The following is a 20,714-nucleotide window of genomic DNA, read 5'->3' on the forward strand; positions in this document are numbered from 1 at the left end:
ACGAAGCGTGATAAAGAGTTTTAATTTTGACCTTTAAATTAAGCAAAAGCTGAGTTATTTTCAGGCAAAATTCAGAATTTGATAGTCATGTAATATGTCGTTAGATGTGTCTCAGAATTTTGAGTGTAATGATATTTTACTTTTTTGAGATGGAGTTTCGATTGACCCAAAATTCATATTTTTCTGAAAATTGAGCAGTTTGTCGAAATGGATCCGCATCTAGATCAGATGGGATCCAAGGCATATGATCCGATTTATTATGGATTTGGATCTTATTTAAGACCTACTTAAATATGGATTTAATTCAGATCTTGATTCATTTTTGTTTTGGGCATGAATTTGGATTTCTAGATCCGGATTTAGTTCCAAATCCAAGCCCCATGATTTTTCCAGATTTAAATTGAATATAAAGCTTTAATTTGGGGTTTAATAAGGTTATAGAGCCTTTGGGGTTAATTTGGATAATTTTGAAAGTTTTTAGATAATTTTAATTAATTAATTAATTATTTAATTATTAATTAATTAATATTAATTTCAAATTTTTATTTTTGGGATGAGTAAGACTTCTTAAAAGAGTCCTTATTCTTACTTAAGAGAGGTTAAAAGAGAGTTTTAAAAAGAAAAAAAATACCAAATGTGAAAAAGTTAACCTTAAAGTGTTTAAAAAAAAAAGTTTGAAAGAAGAGTTTCATAAATTGGAAACTCTCTTCTGGGGGGGGGGGGGTATCACCCCCTCTCCCACTCGTTATATAATGAAAAAAAAGAAAGAAGGGGAAAAAGAAAAAAAGAGGAGAGAGAAGAAGAAGAAGAGTCTTCTTCTCCACCCAACCAGCACCTTTTCCACCATTATTTTTCTCATTTCTTTCAATCCATGCAAATGCACGGGTTTTCTTTTTTGGATTAAGTGAGAAATCAAGTGCCGATTCAATTTTTCGTGCAATATGTGGTGTAAATCCATGATTAGAGAGTGAATCTATATGTTCACTCTAGAATACATGGATGAGGGTCCATGGTTTCTCTTCTTGAAGTGTGTTTTTGATACTTTTCATATTTTCATAAGGGTAAATTTCTGTGCATATTGAAACAAAATTTTTATTAATGGTGGAAGTGTTTTTTTTTTCTTTAATGTTTCTTTCGATAGATATTGGTTTCCATGACTGATACATATAAGGGACTGTCATGTGTATGTACTCTGGTGATTAATTGATTTATATGAACACATTCATCGAAGAAAAAAAATAAATATCGTAGGTTGGTGAACGAGTATCTTGTTGGAATTGTTTGTATATCTGTACCTGCATGTTAGTGTTAAGCATGCCTAATGCATACACTTGAAGCCGCGTATGCCCCAAGTGCATACAGGGGTCCTTAAATATGAATGTGCGTGCATACTACAAGTTTAATAGGATGCATTTATCTACTTATGAATTTTTTTTTTCTTATGGACCCTTTGCCGATATATATTTTCTTTATGGCATGTTTGGACTGTGCAGTAGGGCCCAGCCGAACAGTCTGCTTGTGTCTTAGGCTGCAGGTGTGGCCTGGTTTGACCATACTTTGATAGGCCGTAGGCCCAGCTGAATCCATTCAGCTGGTCTAGCCTGTTACGCCCTTAGGGCCCAGTCGAGCCACTCAGTTGGGCAGCCTTGTGGGCTTGTGCATGCTGTCAGGCCCAACCGACAGTCTTGGTCGGGCTTGACTCGGCTAGCTCAGGGCTGGCAGGGACCTACCAGGCCCAGTCCAACCTTGGGGGTAGAACTAGGCCAGGCCCGATAGTCCGCTGACAGGCTTGGGCAAGGTCTGTCCAACTCAGACCTAGTCGGCAAAGATCGACTGAGCCTGATCTGGAGCCTAGCCGACTAGGTGGAGACCCCTTTAAAAAAACATATATGTGTTTATTGACACCTTGTGTTTAATGAATGTGGAAGTTGATGGTATTAAGCATGATGAATTCTATATTTACTATGTGAATGTATTTTTATTCTAATTCATGCTACAAGTGGAAGATTTCACATGCTTGAGCTTATGTGATGTGCCTAAACATTATGCCATTGTGAAAGTTATTCCAGTGTATGTGCTTAGATGAATTCGATGTGTATTTGGCAAGAAAAATCCTGCATACATGTTCACGCTTACTTATGAATCATGAATGAATGCATGTATGATAAGTGATTACATGAAAGCAGTGACACATGGATGGTGAACACATGCACACGACTGTGGTAGCTCATGCATATTGTTAAAATTGATATGAGTGAATATGCACTTGGAAACGTATTGGTATCTTTGCATATATTGCGTATTGTTATGCTTTTTGCACGTGGTGTATCGATGATCAAAATGAATCATCGTAGGCCTAGTGAGTCTCGAGCTTTAGTTTACTCATTCTTTTATTTATTTCAAATGCATCACAAAAATCACATTAATATTTTGTACTGTTCTATGATATTCCACGGGCGGTGGCCCCGTAATGGCTCTCGCAGGGGTAGATGCGAGCTTTTACTTTTGCTTTTGCATGCTGAATTGCAAAACTTAATAATTGACTTTTAATAAAAAAACAATGAATGTAAACAATGTAATATACAATCTGAGATCTTCCATCGAAAGAATAAGCATCTTAGATATTCGGTTTTGGCGGACCACGATGATACAAAAACTCCGTGTGCACTTATGATTACCCCTGAACTCGATATTAAGGTTCTTTTTCCTAGTCACAGTTTTAGGAAGAGTCTGCCACTTTACCTGGGGGTGCTGTGTAGGCACAACTGTTATTTTGGTATACTAAGAAAGTAGTACTATTGGATGTAGATGTCTTTAGTGTCCCGACATTAGATGTGAATGTATAATATTTCGAAGGTGATTCGATCGAGGGCTAAGTTTGAAACCTAGTAATAAAATATAGCTTGTGTGCTAAGTTATCTTGGGAACCCTACTTGACCTCGAGAAATTTTACCCGTTTGGTGTATCCGCGGGCAATGGTAATTAAAAAGAGAAACTTAAACTGTGTGCATTTAATAGAGACATACATATGAAGAGAAAATTCTAATAAGAGGTAATAATTTACTCATACATTGCACTGAAAGCATGCATATTTCTGCTATGCATTAAATCATGCATATTTACATGTTCCCTTAATTATTACATGTTGGTGAATGCATAATATTGTTCCTTAAAGCATGTTAAATGATGATATTGCTTAAATTGTGGTCCTTGTTACTTATTAAATGTTCTCTTATGCTTAATAATTGTTTCATATTGCATGAATGCTTAATTGAATTATGAATTTGTCATAATTGCATATCTCTAAGTTATTACATGAATCTTATGTGTGTTCTTTATGATCATTTATTTCATTAGAGAGATTTGTATGCAGAATTTCTCAAATTTTTGACACCTTACTTCTGTGATTGTTTTTCACAACCATAGGGGATAAGTGAAACGACTGGCTTGTCAGAGAGCTACGAGTGTCACACTTTTGCTAGATAGTCCACAGAGGGACAACATGACTCAATTTTTCTTTATTTACTTTTATTTCATTTAAATAACTCTGATATGTCTCTTGCAATTATTGTTTAAACACTCTTTCTTTCATAATTAATAAATAATGAGTTACTATAGTTTGTGGTGATAAATGTAAGATCTCTTGTGGTGTGTTTGGTTATCCAATTGAGAGTGAAACTGTAAAGGCCTCGGTCTTTGAGAATATTTTTGTAATGGTTTAAAAATATTTTTTTTGCATTTTCAAGGGGTATGAGTTGGGGTCGTTACAGTGCCCTTATGAGGACGAGTGATCAGAAAGACACTTTGAAGTACTACTTTGAGGTGATACGCAAAAAAGGCGTCCCCCACTTGAGGACTACTTTGGACCATTGAAAAATCACAAGTTGGTACTTAAGGGAGTTGATATCTGTGTGGTACGCATTGGTAGTCGTCTTTCTCTGCGAGGACTACAAAGGACTTGGAATTGCCCTTACTGGGGTTGAAAGACACTTTAGCTATGAGCATACAGACGACAAGTTTGTCATGCAGGTGAGAATAACCTGCTTGTGTATGAGACTGCATTGGGTCTCACGAGCAAAAAATACTCGATGTTGATAAAGCAGAAAACCATTGTCTAAGTAATCGGTGACATGTTAAATGCATGAAAGTTGGCGTGTTAAAGGTTACAACGATGGTGGATGCAAATCAGAATAAGTTGAGTAGGCTGAAGAAAAAGAGTAAACCAAAGATAAGTACAAAAGAAAATTGACATATCAGTGAAGACTGTGTTCTTACCTAAACAAGCATTGTCCAGGACGACAATGGTTTTGGGTGGGGGAGAATGTCTGAGGCCGATCTTTCAGAATGAGGCATGTGCAGTGCAAAGCTCTACTGAGTAAAAAATGCATCGAGTGTAGGAACGCGCGGTATGCGTTTGCTTGATCGGTGACGTGCGGTGGTAGCATGACATGCAATAAGCATCAATATCGTCATTAGTGCATCGTTGTGTGGTGGCACAGACGTGAAGCGTTGCTTGGTTAAACAGTGTCAGCGGATCAAAGGATGTTGCCTTTGGAGATTTGGTAAAGGACCTCTCGACTTGCAACGTCCCACCCGTAGCGGTTGAATGCACGGGGTGTGTGAATTATTGTTAATTCTTTCAGGAATCACCTTAGGTGGTTCTAACCGAGTATGGTGACTCAGGACTAGGCGAGTGAATGCCTAAGCATCGGTGAATGAGTATGGGTGGTGTTCTTTGCTATGATGTTCAATCATCAACTGGGGGTTATGAGGTCTTGTTCTTTCGGTAGCGAGATTTTGCTGTGTCGTGCGCATGAGATCGCAATACACTGCATAACTCGTAAGGCTAAGGTAAAGTTTGTGTCTCTTTCGAAAGTGATAGTATGATACGATTATGCACTAAGTAACATAGACTATATAGAATACGTATTTGAAAATATGCTTAATGAGCTTTCGTTAGGCAGTTGAGAACCGGGTGGTGCAAAGGACCAATAAAAATGATTCAACAAATGAAAAAATATTGGTACGAGAGAATTTTGATCGTTAGGCTGATCAACTTGAATAGTTTGGCGCATTGCGGGTTTGCAAAGGAAAGGCTTGCGGTTCAATGTTGTGATGAGTTAAACCTAATTATTTCAAATAAAACTCTCTCTCTCTCTTCTTAAACACAAATATTTAAATAAAAAATGTTTGGTTAGGAGACGACCCACGTAGATATCTGAGAATGCAAAGACTGACCTTAAAAAATCAACCGCATCTCACAACTGAGAGAGAGAGAGAGAGAGAGAGAAAGAGATGGCTGCCACTCTCAATTCCTTACTCTATGGCACCCAATTCCGAGTCTCTCGGTTATCCCCACCAGTAACACCCACCGTCTCCTCCCTCTAGCCCTTCCCCAAGACACCACCCCTCCACCACCTCCACCACCACCCCCCTCCATCGAGTCCACCACCATCCAGCAGCAGCAGCTAACGACCACCATCACACCCTTTGCGCAATCCCTTCTGGTCGCGCCAAAACCCCAATCTCCATCCTCCTCCGACCTCCCGGAGGGCTCCCAATGGCGGTACAGCGAGTTCCTCAACGCCGTGAAGAAGGGCAAGGTGGAGCGCGTCCGCTTCAGCAAGAACGGCTCGACGCTGCAACTCACCGCCGCGGACGGCCGGCGCGCCACCGTCGTCGTCCCCAACGACCCCGACCTCATCGACATCCTCGCCATGAACGGCGTCGACATCTCCGTCTCTGAGGGCGAGGCCGGAAACGGCTTCCTCAGCCTCGTTGGCAACCTCCTCTTTCCCATCCTCGCCTTCGGCGGCCTCTTCCTGCTCTTCCGTCGAGCACAGGGCGGCCCCGGCGGTCCCGGCGGGCTCGGCGGCCCAATGGACTTCGGCCGGTCGAAGTCCAAGTTCCAGGAGGTGCCGGAGACGGGCGTCACCTTCGCCGACGTCGCCGGGGCCGACCAGGCGAAGCTCGAGCTTCAGGAGGTGGTGGATTTCCTCAAGAACCCAGATAAGTACACCGCCCTCGGCGCCAAGATCCCCAAGGGTTGCCTCCTCGTCGGCCCGCCGGGCACCGGCAAGACCCTCCTCGCTCGGGCGGTCGCCGGCGAGGCAGGCGTCCCCTTCTTCTCTTGCGCCGCGTCCGAATTCGTCGAGCTCTTCGTGGGTGTGGGTGCCTCGAGGGTCAGGGACCTCTTCCAGAAGGCGAAGTCGAAGGCACCCTGCATCGTGTTCATCGATGAGATCGACGCTGTGGGGAGGCAGAGAGGAGCTGGACTCGGTGGTGGCAACGACGAGCGGGAGCAGACAATCAATCAATTGCTCACGGAAATGGATGGGTTCTCCGGGAACAGTGGGGTCATCGTGCTCGCTGCGACGAATAGGCCGGACGTCCTGGATGCAGCATTGCTTAGGCCGGGGAGGTTTGATCGGCAGGTCACCGTTGATAGGCCTGATGTTGCAGGGAGGGTGAAGATCCTTCAGGTGACTCCCTGCTACTCTCTCTCTCTCTCTCTCTTGTTTTGTTCGGTTTTAAATTTGGGAACTGGAGATCATTCATACCGAGTTGAGATTTATCTGTTTTCATTTGGAACCAATTGAGCTTTTGAAGGGGCAACAGATCACAAGCATTGAGTACATGATGAACAAGATAACAAATTGGGGTTGCGTTGCCCACGAGGCTCCCCAATGTCACCAAGTTGACAGGACATCACGAGTCCGAAACCCAGAGACGGGGTCACTTGCCGCAAGGTCAAAGTTGAGTGGATTATCTGGTGGGCAGGGGGGGGGGGGGGCTCAAAGGGTTTTGCCAACAGGAGATCTGCCAATGTGCTTCCAGTGATTAGAGGATTTTACCAAACCAAACGAACTTCACATAGTGGACATATTATCTTTTTACTCTACAACTTGTATGACGAGTGCAACTATTGCAGGTACATTCAAGAGGGAAAGCGCTTGCAAAGGATGTGGATTTTGAGAAAATTGCAAGGAGAACCCCAGGATTCACTGGTGCTGATCTGCAAAACCTCATGAACGAGGCTGCCATTCTTGCAGCACGCCGTGATCTGAAGGAGATCAGCAAGGATGAAATTTCTGATGCTTTGGAGAGGATAATTGCTGGACCTGAGAAGAAAAACGCTGTGGTGTCTGATGAGAAGAAGAAGCTCGTAGCATATCATGGTAATGACGCTACGTAAACATCTGCTGCATGAGTTTTTGTACATTCCTTGCTCGTTGCTTATCACACTAAGCTTGCTCTGTGTGTGTGTGTTCACATGGGTGCAGAAGCTGGGCATGCATTAGTTGGTGCGCTTATGCCTGAATATGACCCTGTTGCAAAGATTTCCATCATTCCTCGCGGCCAAGCTGGTGGACTGGCATTCTTTGCTCCAAGCGAAGAGCGTCTCGAGTCGGGACTCTACAGCAGGAGCTATCTGGAGAACCAGATGGCAGTTGCTCTTGGTGGGAGGTAATGTTTCACCATCTGAATTCTTAGCAAATGCATGAAGAAGGTATGGCGATCTTCCACGCATATTGAATTATCTCTTTTTGAACGGACAGGGTAGCAGAGGAAGTTATCTTTGGGAAGGAGAATGTGACCACTGGAGCCTCAAATGACTTCATGCAGGTTTCCAGGGTGGCTAGGCAGATGGTCGAGAGACTTGGATTCAGTAAAAAGATTGGACAGGTAGCCATTGGAGGGCCTGGCGGTAACCCTTTCTTGGGACAGCAGGTATGTAATTGTAAACTTTGATGGATGGGGCGTTACCATTTTGATGAATGCTTGGTTGCATATACCATCAAAAACAATTTCGCTTTTGCATGATGGAAATGCAGATGTCTTCTCAGAAGGACTACTCCATGGCAACTGCAGATGTTGTTGATGCAGAGGTTAGGGAGCTTGTGGAGAAAGCATATACAAGAGCTCGGCACATCATCACCACCCACATAGACATTCTCCACAAGCTTGCCCAACTTCTGATAGAAAAGGAGACCGTTGATGGGGAGGAATTCATGAGCCTTTTCATTGATGGCAAGGCCGAGTTATTCATTGCTTGAGTTAATGTAGATTTTGCCACATATCTTGTAATATATGTTCAGTTTTATTGCTCTACACCAATGGAAAATGAAATGCATTAAGTGGAAAATTAGCCTCTATTTTACATTCTTTTTGGAAACTTAATTTCCAATGATGATATAGTGATAATGTTTCTGTTAATCGCAAATGATGCCACTTACAATGGAGTAGAAAGAGAAACAAATGACTATTGCTGCTGGCTGTTTGAACTTCTACCTTTCTGCCTCTCTTCTAGGCTTGCAGCTTCATTGAGCATATCTGCAGCATCTTTGTGCATATTGAGCTTGGCAAGGGCAACTGCTTGCATGTAGGAAGCTGTAGGCCACTCTGGGTACACGCACTGTGCTTGCATTGCATCTCGTAGAGCTGCATCAGGTTGGTCACATAGGAGATGGCACAGACTACGTCTTGCGTACACTGTAGGAGACACCATAGTTCCTACATCTATGAACTGCATCAAGGAAAGAAGAAAGGGATGACAGTTGAATAACAATCACGAAATCAGGCATAAGCATGTATATTGGAAAAAAAACACACGTCTAAGGACAGTTCTTATGCATCAAACATGCACATTGAGAATTTTGAAAAAAAAAAGTTTTAATTAATGGCATGCGTGCAATGGTGCTTCCCATCCCCAATGCTACTGCAGGCTAGAATTTGGAATGATTTAACCCCTAAAATCTCAAACTCCCCAATCTCAACTCTTGGAAAGTGCATTCATTGAGGTGTAGCTGTTTACATCAAATTAGTTACTTGCATCTGTGCTTTTATCAAATTTCTCAAAGTTCAGTCAATTGTATCTTAGTTGGATAAGAACATTCCCCCCCTTACACATCTTCAAAGCTGCCCAAATGCATTTTCAATCATGAATCAGCCCTTCTGGCCCAATAAATGAGTGCTACCAGCCCTAGCATATGAATACATGGAGAGTTCATGCCCTTTGATGCATATTGCATAATAGCATATGCATACTAAGATTAATCGGAAGCATAAGTATGCGTGCATGTTGTGTAGAGAAAGATGCATCAAGTGCAGCCTCCTATTGGATCAAGATGTACCTGAGTATAGCAGTCAATGGCTGTTTTGAAATCCCTGTCACGAAATGCAAAGTCCCCACGCTTCCTTGCCTCCAGCATTTCTCTCATCTGTTGTGTCCACTCTTGGAATGACAACTGTTATGCAAAACACATCACAAAAACCATTTCACAAGCTTGACTAAGGGGATGCCACATTCCCAATGTGATGAATCTCAGAAACAAAATAAGCCTTTTACCTCATTGGTTCCCTCATCATCTCGATAGTGTGTCATCACCAAGATCTGATGTATCGCTGTTAGGTCCATCCTGGAACAGGCTTCACCCGTTGGGGAGAGTGGGTGTTGCGGGGTAGGAGGTGATTCCTCGTGCTTCGAAATGCCCAGCATCACATGAGAAGCCACCTGAATGATCAGAATTATGTTCAGGCAAACACTGCTGAAAAATCATAAGAATTTCTCAAAGAACACATCAATCCAGTGAAACTAATATAGCACCAGAAACCTAGAAAAATACATTATTATTTTTTTAATTCATGTTATTACTTGCATAACATAAAGAGCCAAATACTCACAATTAAACAATAAAATTGCACAGGCATGTCTTGACGAAAAAATGGTAGTAAACTTAATACATGGTATCATCTGTTATAATGTGCTTCCAGAACAGTCCTTTGAAACTGGCTCTTGATAAGTTTTCAGCAGTATGTGGGACAACGACTAGAAAAGAATGGAGGTTTGAACGGATGCATACTGCAGTATCTACACCAGAAGAGTATATGTTAATTACGCAATGCTAACTGGCACTTGTATTATAGCTTGTTCATACTTCATATTAATTATGATTTCAATACTGTGGTAACTCCATGGTACTAAACTATTCTGATTTTATTGTATGTTAGTAGTACAATGATAAATGCCTAATTGCTTATAATATGTTCTTTTATGTTAGAAAATCAGGAAAAAGCTAGGAAAATCAAATGATAAGATTGTAAACTGGCAGGACTCCAGTGATTGTAAGTTTGTAACTCTCTTACCCTTGCCTTGTGTCATTATCCTGTGATCAACTCATGAGTTTCTAACAGCGGTTCTTTTTTTCCTTTTGGTTTCCTTCTTTACCTTATGGTTACCATAAATGATAAAACTGGAATAATTGGGGCTTTTATGCATGTCCGTTCTTTTAACTTATGCACTTGCTTCACCTATGAAAAATTAAGGGCATCTCAAGGATGCATCACCACTCCAGAATTCATGGGATGAAGTATTAATTTCAACAGTATTCGAGGTCATTTCTATCATTAAAGAGAGTTCACACAATATTATGCAATTCATCCTCTGTTTCAAAGTATAGGATTTTCTTTCACATCCCTGAGCATGGAAAAGACTCATCCATAGCATGAAAATTTGAGGAGACACCGCAGAAAAATCAATTAAATATTAACCTTGAAAGAGCAATAACTCTTAAAGGAATATAATACAGCACATGAAAAGAATCACATACTTCTGGTTTTGTCTGCAGTGGTGCCAAAGCTGCAACAAGATTTTTAGGAGTAGGACGCTCCCGAGCTTCATATTGCAAACAACGGGAAGCCAGTCCAACAACCACTGTTCCCTCTTCGGTTGAAAAATTTCCCTCCAAATGTGAATCCATCAAAACCAAGATGTTCCTTCCCCTTATCATATCAAGAGCCTGCAAATATGTTTAACATTCTGATCAATATATCATGAGAGAACAAAAGCTTTCACCTGAGGATAAAAGCAATTAAATTGAACCCAAGCAGGATAATGCTGCTTCAAATTTAAATAGTTGCTGCTTGGTCTTTAAAACCAAAAGACCTATTAATTTAACTTTTTTCCAAATAGTGTGCAAGGCAGCAATCATGAACACTATTATATCTAAGAAAATATTGGTCATTTCTGTGATCATGGTTACAAGAAAGTAACTTGGCTAGAAAATGCATAGAATTCAGATTGAGCATGCCATTATCCAAATCCAACCATCCACATCATACAAAGGGCAGAGAATAAGATAAATGGACCAGTTAAAGTTGCACTATCTTAACCAAGGGATCTAGGTTCGCGTCCCCTTGGAGGCACCCCCTAGTTTGACTGTCAAAAAAGAGCTAAAGAAAACAGAGAAAGGTTTTAGTCAGTGGCTGTCACGGTAGAAAATAATATCACCATTTCACAAACGCAAGGCCCAATTTTTTATCCAACATAGCTAAAGTTGGAAGCAGTTTGGACCATATTCAAATCCATATCTAGATTGAGCACAAGGCCTGACTACCACCATCTGAGCTGCCTAATCGGTGTAGCAAAATTGTGAACAAAGGGAACATGTCAAAGGAATAGCTAAGACAGCAGTCACCCTGTCAACGTGAAAAAGTAGAAAGTAAAACAATGAAACCTACTTAAGGCATGTATCCATCGACTTAAAGACCTATAGTTCATTGTCTAGTTAATGATTTATTCCTGATGAAGAAATTTGTTCTCTGCACTAACAGGAATAACAAAAAACGCCCGAGGTAGGTCATGTTCAGCAGGTAAATACCACCCAATATATATAATGATAGGATAATTATATCTCAAACTGCAAGTTTTCATGCTTCTATTCCATTCTAAAATCTGAACCATCCTACAATTACATTAGTTCAACAGACATGGAAAATCATTAAATTAACATATTTACAAGAAAAGAAGAATGCAAAAGCTTAGAACTCTGAAACTAAACATGGATTTAATTAAGATCCAAACAAAAGCAAAAAGGGGTATATACTTACACTTTATGTAGAAATAAACTAAATATCAAATGCTTAATGAAGTTGATAAACATATAGTTTCTCGTTCACTTAAAGCATGTTTACCGTAAATCTAAGTCACAGGGATTCAGCTAGCAGGGTGCCGCACCCGCGTCGACGCGACTCGACGAGGGTGCGGGTGCGGTCAACCCGACCCTGGGTGCGTTGACCGCACCCAAGGTCATTTCGGTCTATTTTTTGGATTAAAAAAAAAAATTTCCCTATGAAATGGGCTCCGGGGGTAGCCTCTGGACCCCCCTTCCTCCCCTTCCTGCAAGGGCAAAAACTATGAATCAGGCTCCACAACTCATCATGGACATGATCTTCTCTTTGAAAAAGAAATCTCTGACCACCTCAGAAATGTCTTTAGATACAATAGACCAGAATGAAGTAAAAAAGCTATCTGGGTATCCATCCAAGCTTGGGGCGCTATCTCCATCAAGAATAAAGACCACCTTAACCACCTCCTCTTCCAACCCCACGGATCTGGACAACCTTTAAAAGGGTTACGATTGATGTAGCCCCTGACAAATAACTTGAAGAAATAATTTGAGGCCTCTCAAAAAATACTCTCTTCCCACCACATAGGATTCGTCCTCCCTCTGAAGTCAGTTCATCTGTTTAAGCTACGTATTGCGGTTTGTCATAAGGTGAAAGAGTTGGGATGATCTGAACATCCAATAGTCATTAACGAAGCAACGATCGATCCTACTGGCGCGATAGTTAGGACCAACTTGCTTGTTATGCCAAGTAAAACAGAAAGACCCATAATCAATCTCTATCAGTCTTGCTAAGTCTATGAAATCATTGAATTCATTGGCACCCATATGATAGGTAGTCAAATCCCAACATTTAGAAATATGTTTGGTAACCTTTTGATCACTAATGAGCAATCATGGATGCGGGACCCGCGCCGGGGGGAACCCCTGGATCCCCCTTCTATATATATATATATTTACATTTTTGCCCCTGCCGCACCCCCGCACCCAAGGTTTTTGAAAGTGCCTCACCCCCGCACCCGCACCCGCACCCATGTGACATAGCCGTAAATATAATGCACATGACTTACATGGCTAGGAGGAATGTGCTTGCCACTAAGCAGATCCAGCAGAACTGTACCATAGCTATAAATTACACTTTCAGGAGTAACTCTTCCTGCAAAAGAAACATAGATTGGAAGATAAACATGAGTATGCTATGTCTCTCTTGTTCCATAACCAGCACTTGTGCCAGCACACAACATGGATGCATGTCTGACATACAGAAATAAACACATAGGCCAATAAGATCAGTATATTCATAATAAAGATACAAACTGGATGTCTTTGTTGGTTGAAGTATACTAGCGAGCCTATTGAAAAAAGTAAACTAGTGAGCTACTGAATTCCTTACGATAGAGAATTAATTTTGTTCCTTGGAATTATACAAAAACCTTATCAGGGAAAAAATGAAAAAAAGGCAGAAAATAGAATAAATCCACATTAGGTAAATGGAGGTAATATGCGGTTCTCTGAGGACAATGAAAACCAGCTTGAGATTTGTAAAAATAACTTGAGACTTCACTGACTAGAGGTACCTAATTCATCCCTTCAACCATTATTAAGTGCAAAGATCATTAAGCAATTAAGCTCATCAAAAAACCATTATTCAAAATATAATTTCCCCAAACCCACCAAATCCATCAGTAAGCATGATGATGAATTTCTACCAAAGCATCCTTTGAGATAGAAGGTACGCACCTAAAAACAAGATGGACTGGTGATCAACTCTCTATTTGATAACCTATCACAAATATGAAGTGACATTGCAAGTCGCTAAAGCTTTACATCATGCAACACGAAAAAGATATACCTCTAAGAGCGTAAAGTATCCTTAAAGAACTTAATGGAACCAAGAAGACAAAGATCAGGAGCCATTTAAGCATATTCAAACAATTTTTTATGGTATTACACATGTAAAATTCTCATTACACACTATATAGATGGAGAAACACAAACTTATTTGCTTACTGTGCAACATGTGAACTACATGGTTCTTATACAACCAAATAGTCGAAAGAAATTGTGCAGGTCTGCAAGAAGGGCTAAGAACTAACAACAATCCAGACTGATGAAAATAAAATGTTCAAAATGCATATCAAATCCATGAACTATAGAAAGGAAAACAAAAGTTTAGGTTATTCATTCAAATTGTACAGCAAGTCCTTGAACAATCTAAACACATTCTAAGTGTTTAACAGAAAGAAAAGCCACCATTAACTCAACAGACAGAGAGAAATAGGCAATCATAGAATTGGCCTATCATCAACATTGTAAAACCCCATACAAATATTTTGTACAATTAACAAGTATATTGACCATCCACCGACTAATAACCAAAAATCAGTACCATGATGTTGGATTGAAGAAAGCTGGTCACAAGTAATTTAAGGAATACTTCAATGCATGATCCTTTTTATCTTCAAATTTATTACTTTTCATTTAACTATAATATAAATGACTGGTTTGACCTTTAGTTACATCTAATCTTCATTAGGCAATAAAGCCTAGGGATGTCTAAAATGATAACATTATAAAGATCTAGGATTAAACCTGATATTGAATAATGGACTATGGTCAACTATAAACTTCGGAATAACATCCTATAAAAACTAAATAAAGAATAAATTAATTAAATATAACAGTAGATGTATATCATGGTTACAAAAGAAAACAACTGATTGCAGCAGAACATGCCACAGTATGGTGGTAGACATTATTCTAGAAACAATTATAATTTAAGAGAAAATTGGAGGCAAGAAACCAGAAATCAGAAATCCCTTTGTCAAGAAATCAGATACCAGTTCGTAAGTACTCTGGAGGTGTATAAGCAAGATTTGTGCTGTAACTCTTCCCATCTCTGCTGTTCTTCATAAGGCCAAAGCAAGAAAGTCTTGGGTCACCATCCTGCATATATATAAGAATATGAGCTCAAATACAGCTACAACCATGCTACGTCTCTCTCAGCATGTATACATGCATGTGCATGAATGTAAACTGAAACTCAGCCATAATTAGGATCAGGTTTCTCTCTCTCTGCATGTGTGTGCATGAATGTGTTTGTTTGTTGTCTGTGTGTGTGTGCACTCAAATGCATGCATGTGTCCAAGACAATGAAGTCATTCTCAGGAATTTCTTGACAAAGGAATATTTAGGGAAATAAAATTCATGTCTCTAGGATAAATCCTGGGAAAAAATAGAGAAGATAAAATATAGAAGAGAAGGTCAAACAAGTATGCATACAAATGCATATATGTATTTGTTGGTTTGTAGAAATGTGAGCTGTCTGTTTTTGCTAGACATGAACCAATCTGAAACAGATCTAATGATCTAGATAGACTAGAATGCAAGTTCTAAACCAAACTAAACATGTAGATAACCAAGACATAATTCACGTTATCAAACTTATCACTTGTACTCAACGTTTGTATATGAAGTTTCTTGAATATGTCATTCATATGGTGGGCTCTCTGCTCCTTTCTGAATCACTGAAAAGAGGTTCTAAACTCAGTCATAGTACAACATAATAGGAAAACCTTACAGCATGTGGAATATAGAAAAATCAGAAGGCATCCCTTGCAAGCATCCATCTTTCTATATTAGATTTCCGTATGCAAGAACAGGCTAAATTGAAGCTGGATCAGTAACAAAGACTTAACACATTACTCTTCTCAATATTCTAAAGGAAGAAATGTTCAGCACAAATAAGCTTGTATGTTTGAGACAACAGCTTAACAGAAGAACAGAGCTCTGTCCAGTTGAGTTGGACGAGTCTCCAAATTTTTCTGATCTAGAGAGACAGATTATAAAGTTAAATATAGAGATCATAACATTAGGATTCATCAACAAAAGTTGTGGAATATAATATAACTATTGGAGTGGAAAAAAAGTGAAAGAGCATATTCCCTCAATTAAACAGCTAAGGTTAAGTGGTACCAGGAAAACTCTTTAATAGAAAACCCTTTTGTACAAAAGAAACAAATGATCTTGGGAAGAAAACAAGCATTTTTACCTCATCAAAAAGAACTCTGTAAGCATTGAGATCATGATACAATGGATGGCCTTCACTACTGCAATAGTCCAAAGCCTCAGCAATATAAAGGGCAACTCTTAGACGCATAGCCCATTCAATCGTCTGTGTTTCCCCTGTTAAAAGAAATTAAAGAAAGGATCAGTACCATCTCAACTTCAAATAAATATTGAAGAGCATTGAGTATTTATTTGTGAAAAGACATTAAGTATAACTCATCCAAAGGTTATGCTATTTCACTGAAACAAAGAAATCGACCTTAGCTTGTGCATACCATTGATGGATTTCCTATGACTATTAAACTACTGTATATTCCTAAACATGAGATCATTAATGAATGATAAGATGGATTCAGCAATAAACATTCTTAGTGAAATCAGCATGGCGATAAATGATCTATTGTATAGAAAAGGCTGCCAGGCTCCCCAAGATGGCAAGGATTCTGCAGTTGTTGAATAAGTTAGGTGTCTCTAAAGAGCTACACAATCAGAGCCTTCCCAAGAATTACAACTGCATGCTTTCACACAAGAACCATTGATAGTATCAACTCCAAGGGTAGTGACTTAATGGGAAAGAATTTCATTTTATATATTTCTCATAAGGGGTATACATTATAAACCGGATATATCATTGATTCATTTCTAATGTCTCCAATCTCTAGGACAAAGCCCCACACTTCTTCACACACACACACAAAAAAAAACTATAGCTAAGCATCAACAAATTTGCTAGTATCCTGCAAATGAAGTTCAATCTTTAAGAAAACTGCAGCACTCCTTGTTAAACCACTTACATTGCATAGTTGTGGTCCTTAACAAACTCATTCAGGAACTTTTATCATCTTTTTTACTTTTAGATGGCAACACACACACACACAGGGAATGCCATGACACACGATAGGTACCAAGGACAACGAAGGACTATGACCCTCCTCGTCGTGTCAGGGCAGCTATAGGGCCCTTTGTAACGCTGTGCTTTTCTATTTTACTTGCAGCAAGTGAGGGATAAAATACAGAATTATCATTTTGCAACTTACAGAAATTATATAATAATTAATAAACACAAAATCAAAAAATATTATCCTTAAATCAATCATTAATGAATCCTATGCTTATCCAATAAAAAGAGTTCATGAAATCTTTCTTTTAATAATATTAGAGGATTCTGAGATGTTTTCCCTGCTCCTTGGCTTTTGATGTACCAAATTATATAGTTTCAGTTTATGAATTTAAAATTGTTTCTCAATAATTGTTGTCAAAGCTATGTCACATGGGTGCGGGTGCGGGTGCGGGTGCGACACGGGTGCGGCGCAATTTTAAAAATTTTGGATACGGGGACTCGGCTATATATATATATATTTAAATATATATATATATATATATATATATATATATATATATATATATATATATCCAGTGTGTGCATATGTCTATATAAATTTTGGACTCGGCTCGTGACTCTTCCAAGTTGTCTCAGATCCTCAACTAACTGAGTTAAAATAGTAGTATAACTGGGTTAGAACCAAACTAGGCTGAGTTTATCATTGACTCAGCCGAGTCTTAGCTACCATGGGAATAAAACATCATCAAGGTATTAATTAAAAGCATTAACTAAAAGCATGTTCTGGTAAATGCATTAAATATCTTTTGCTAAAATTCATAACATTAATTAAAAGCATTGAAAGCTTTTAATTTTTCAAAGCTAGATTTGAAAAAGAGAGAGAGAGAGAGAGATCTCGGTGGATGAGAAAGTGTTGCTACTCGTGGATGAGAATTTATTAGCTTTTATAAGAGAGAGAACTTGGTGGATGAAAAGTGTTGGTACTCGTGGATGAGAATTTATTAGCTTTTAAGATTGAGAGAGAGAATTAAATGATAATATTTAAGAATAATTTTTTTTCTGGGCCTAATGTTTAAGACTCATGCTATATATATATATATTTTTAAAAAATATATAAAAAGATCTTTTTTTTTTTTTTTTTTGTACTAAAAATGGACATTTTTGGACTCGGTCAACGTTGACCGAGTCCAAAATTAAGACGGACTCGGCCTGGACTCGTTGACCGAGTCCGACTCGGCGTTGACCGAGTCCAGGCCGTGTCCGAGGCCGCACCCGTGTCCGCACCCGTGTCAGGGCGTGTCGACTCGGGTGCGGCACCTCCCTAGCCGAGTCCGTGTGACATAGTGTCAAAGTGAAATTCTGCCCATCAATGTAGCACATATTTTATAAAAGTTCTATGTATAATGCATTCTTATCCATCTAATACATATCTCTTAGAAAAATACAAAATCCAAAAGAAATGTAGCTAGCCTTGTAATGTGCACATTGCATATTTCTATTTTGACAGATTACTGAAGCGTATAAATCTTGTATTTTGGAAAACTGCCACATGCTAAAAAGTGTGATCTATCATGATGACATAAAAAATTGCAAAGCAGGATATAGATCACACACATCTCCTCTGGAAACGTACTGATGAACTTCTCAGAATGAAGGCAGAGATTGCTGTGTGATATTGGAACCATGGGCCACTCCCTAAGAGGAATGCCTTAACCATCCAACTCTCATATTTAGAGCAGTATGTATAGATAAACAATGCTCAAGAAGAAGATATACATAGAGAAATAATTACATATGCATCTGTACCTAAATAGTGGGAGAGTGCAGCTATTACATTAGAGGTTTGAGTGCTCTGTTATATAGAGAGATATTCTGAAAACATATTTCAACATAAGATAGAATGCCCTCAACAGAAAAAACCTAGCAGCAGAAAAAAATTTAAAAAAGCACAAATGATTGCATAGTATTGATATACAGTTATAGGCAAGTGACACCTCATCTATACATATATGAACATATACATATGCAATAGTGGATATCCTGTGCAATCCCGTGGAGATTGGTACGATAACCTCTGAGAAGAGCGTCAGCACGAGGAGCGAAGCTAATAAAAGCTATAGACTAAAAACCATATCTTATATTAGCAAAAAGAGACTAGAAACCCAGAAGCTAAAACGCCTTAAGGAAAAGGATGTATAAACCATCCCAAAAGATTCCATGAAAAACGGGAAAAACAGGAAAACCACCAGTCATATGCCAGTGCAATTATTTCAAAAGAAGCCAAAAATGTAAGGTCTGTGACTTGAAAAAGCCAAGAAGTAACAATTAAAAAATAAAGGAATTCAGAATTGTTATCAAATACATGTACCACGTAACAGTTTACTTTAAGAAGATAGAGAGACAAGATGCCATCATAGCACAAGACAGTACTGGGAAATCTTCACGAGGTTTGGGGACCACCACCCATCAAATTCAAGACAGTACATGCAATGCAATGCAGACCCTGTCTCCATTTTGATCACCAACCAAATGCTCACCAAGGATTCACACCCACCAGGGGCACCTGAGAATCATGCAGAGCTAGCTCACTGAAACTGCACTGAAGACATGCCTGCACCTAAATAGCTCTCACTGGACCACCAGGAAAACCACCCATAATAAGAATGCCAATGAAATACTCCTCACATGAGATTGGTCCCATCAAGTGAACCGATTCCATTAGACATGATTCAGAGAGCAAGCACACGAGCAAGAATTGAATTCAAACCATACGACGTGATGAGAAAACAACCCAATCTCCTAAAAGAAGAAAAAAAGAACTGCTTACAGTGAAAGAGATGCTTGGCAAGCGTGTCGTTAGGCATATACTCTGCAACCAAAAGCCTCTCATCGCCATCGCAGCAATACCCGATCAAATTCGCGAGCCTCCGGTGGCGCAATTTCCCGACGCCGGAAGCTTCATCCTGAAAAACCCACTTCAGAAACAGTCCAACAATGGAAGGAAAGCATGCCTCTGAACCAGACAAAGGGGAAGATGGAGATACCGAAAACTGTTTGGGGTCAGGCCATGCCATCTTAGTGAACTTCTTGACGGCAATCCACCTCTTGTTCTGCAGCCTTCCCTTGTACACAAGATTGGGGGCCCTCTCCCCACTCTCAGAAACTATGAAATCCGAGCTAAAATTGTTGGTGGCCAGCCTCAAATCAGCAAGAGAGAACTCGGATAAACTGGGCACTCCATCTGCCTCCGACTCCCTAGACCCGTTTGGCATCGACCCATCTTTCCGTTGCTGCCGGTGGTGGTGTTTCTGTTTATGGTTCTGGTCCCTCTGGCCCTTCTCTGCAGTGAAAGTAGATTCACAACATCCCATTGTGGCCACTTCTTGTTGAGAGAGAGAGAGAGAGAGAGAGAGAGAGAGAGAGAGAGAGATTGGGGAGGTGGGTGGTGTTAGAAATTGAGAGCAGAGCCAGTATGGGTGGAGAAACTTAAAGAGAGAGAGAGGAGAGATCCATAAGCTTAGTAACAGTCTGTCCAAAAAAGACTATTTGCGTATTTTGCTCTGATTGTTCTTGTACAAATTATTACAACAATCACTTATTATTTTATTGGAAAAAAAGGCCCATCTTACCTCAGCCATCCGTCACACAAGCGTGTCTCTCTGCTTCATCGATCTATGAAAGAACAAGGGCTAAAAAAAAGGTCATATTTGAAACATGAAAAGACTTTTGATGTAGTTAGTAACCACAACGCTCATAAGTTTTTTCTAAGGAACACGATGCCCATATACATCACTATGGTGCAACGGTCAAAACAAGTGGGACCCACTGTGGTTTATGTTGGTAGAGAAGAAAACTGCGTGCTTGCATCCCAACTCATGGCACAAAGTTTCTAATTCAAG

General features: G+C 39.7%; 2 protein-coding genes across 2 annotated transcripts; one reads left to right on the top strand and one right to left on the bottom strand.

The window, feature by feature from the left end:
* The first annotated feature begins 5,192 nt into the window (after positions 1–5,192).
* On the top strand, positions 5,193–8,146 carry LOC149817706 (ATP-dependent zinc metalloprotease FTSH, chloroplastic). The gene is made up of 5 exons (XM_089985660.1): positions 5,193–6,482; positions 6,932–7,178; positions 7,284–7,467; positions 7,560–7,731; positions 7,836–8,146. The coding sequence occupies exons 1-5, from the start codon at positions 5,718–5,720 to the stop codon at positions 8,055–8,057; spliced, it is 1,590 nt and encodes a 529-aa protein (XP_089841786.1). The 5' UTR covers positions 5,193–5,717; the 3' UTR covers positions 8,058–8,146.
* On the bottom strand, positions 7,633–20,186 carry LOC149817707 (serine/threonine-protein kinase BSK1-like). The gene is made up of 9 exons (XM_089985661.1): positions 19,860–20,186; positions 19,643–19,778; positions 15,958–16,091; positions 14,747–14,852; positions 12,977–13,062; positions 10,611–10,799; positions 9,350–9,514; positions 9,135–9,248; positions 7,633–8,527 (listed from the first exon to the last, which is right to left on the bottom strand). Exons 1-9 carry the CDS (start codon positions 20,184–20,186, stop codon positions 8,264–8,266), a joined length of 1,521 nt encoding a protein of 506 aa, XP_089841787.1. The 3' UTR covers positions 7,633–8,263.
* Between the last annotated feature and the right edge of the window lie 528 nt (positions 20,187–20,714).

The sequence above is a fragment of the Nuphar pumila genome, chromosome 13 (assembly GCF_984573655.1).
Source record: "Nuphar pumila chromosome 13, dmNupPumi1.hap1.1, whole genome shotgun sequence".
Lineage (NCBI taxonomy): Eukaryota > Viridiplantae > Streptophyta > Magnoliopsida > Nymphaeales > Nymphaeaceae > Nuphar > Nuphar pumila.